Source organism: Pundamilia nyererei, unplaced genomic scaffold (assembly GCF_000239375.1).
Source record: "Pundamilia nyererei isolate P.nyererei 1_Seehausen unplaced genomic scaffold, PunNye1.0 scaffold00225, whole genome shotgun sequence".
In the NCBI taxonomy this organism is placed as follows: domain Eukaryota; kingdom Metazoa; phylum Chordata; class Actinopteri; order Cichliformes; family Cichlidae; genus Pundamilia; species Pundamilia nyererei.
In genome coordinates this window covers 4,579-5,910 of record NW_005187626.1, presented here as the reverse complement: position 1 = coordinate 5,910, position 1,332 = coordinate 4,579, and the positions used below count along the sequence as shown (strand labels likewise).

The window sequence follows — 1,332 nt, the reverse complement described above, 5'->3', positions numbered from 1 at the left end:
CCACCTCTCTCTGTCTCAACCCCTTCCTGAACTCTGCAACTCTTTTTTTATTTAACATCCAGCATTTCATCTTTGCTTCTCCTTCACTCACTTTCTCTTCTTGATATCCGTCATCCACCATCCAAACCTCCCCTAACACCACCTTGCAGGATCTCTTTCACATTTAGATGAAATCCACCACTTCATCCAGGTTTCACCAGACTTCCTCTTTCTCCTCTAAACTCCAACCTGTGAGGCATACAAACTGACAATCAACACAGCCCCTACCATTTCCAGCTTCAAACTCATGATCCTCTCTTTACCTCCACAAAACTATTCACATACTCTTCCTTCAAGATTACACCTATTCCAGTTTTCTTCCTTCTACACCAAAGTAGAACATCTGGAATTTACTTCCAGTGTTACCCTCTCTACTTTTCAGATTAGGCTGTCACAAAGTAGGAGCAAGTTATGTAGGAAAATGGCATGGCAGCTCTGCCACCATTGTACTTTTGGAAACCACAAGTAAGCCTGTTTCTCAAAGTACTCTAGTGGAATAGTGAAAGGTCTTTGCGATATAATGGGTCCTGATTATTGAAGACTTTTTATGTGCAAGGAAAGATTGAAATAACTTAATTTCTAGATTTGTTTAATGGTAGATATACACCTTACACTTTCCATGTTGCATATTTGACACAGATGTGATGGTTCCAGTACCAGAGCCTCACCCCATCGCATCTTACCAACAGATGCTTCAATCAAACTTCCAGGACAAGTTTATGTGCGCACAAGAAGGTTGGGCAGAAGATAAACAGTGTCTGGCAGATATCTACACAGAGCTGTACATCACAGCTGGGTATGATGTACATATCAACACACAGCATGAGGTTTGGCAGATTGAGAAAGTATGGAAGCCAGCAGAGCCAGAGAAACCTATTAGACCCACAGACATGTTTAAACATCCCTCTGGAAAATACAGACCCATCAAAACAGTGATGACCAATGGAATCGCAGGAATTGGAAAAACTTTCCTTGTTCAGAAGTTTGTTTTGGACTGGGCTGAACAAAGATCCAATCAAGATGTGCATCTGATTTTCCCCTTCACCTTCCGTCAGCTGAATCCTCTGAAGGGAGAAAAGTTCAGTTTGGCAGAGCTCATTCATGAATGCATCCCAGAAACTGTAGGCATCCCACAGGAGGCTCTTAATTACATCTTTACAGATGTTCAGTCATCAGGAATCACCAACTATGACAAGAGTAAATTCAAACTTCTGTTTGTGTTTGATGGGCTGGATGAGAGCCGCCTTCATCTCGACCTTCATTCTGAAGACATTCGCTCTGTCGATGTAACAA

The 1,332-nt window shown here is 42.0% G+C and overlaps 1 protein-coding gene across 1 annotated transcript in view; it reads left to right on the top strand.

Annotated features, from left to right (window-relative positions):
* The first annotated feature begins 683 nt into the window (after positions 1 to 683).
* Positions 684 to 1,332, top strand: part of LOC102213518 (NACHT, LRR and PYD domains-containing protein 3-like) — a 2,263-nt gene continuing 1,614 nt past the window's right edge. Inside the window, exon 1 of the mRNA XM_005748634.2 lies at positions 684 to 1,325. Coding sequence (XP_005748691.1) covers positions 684 to 1,325 — 642 coding nt within the window. The remainder of the gene's footprint in view (positions 1,326 to 1,332) is intronic.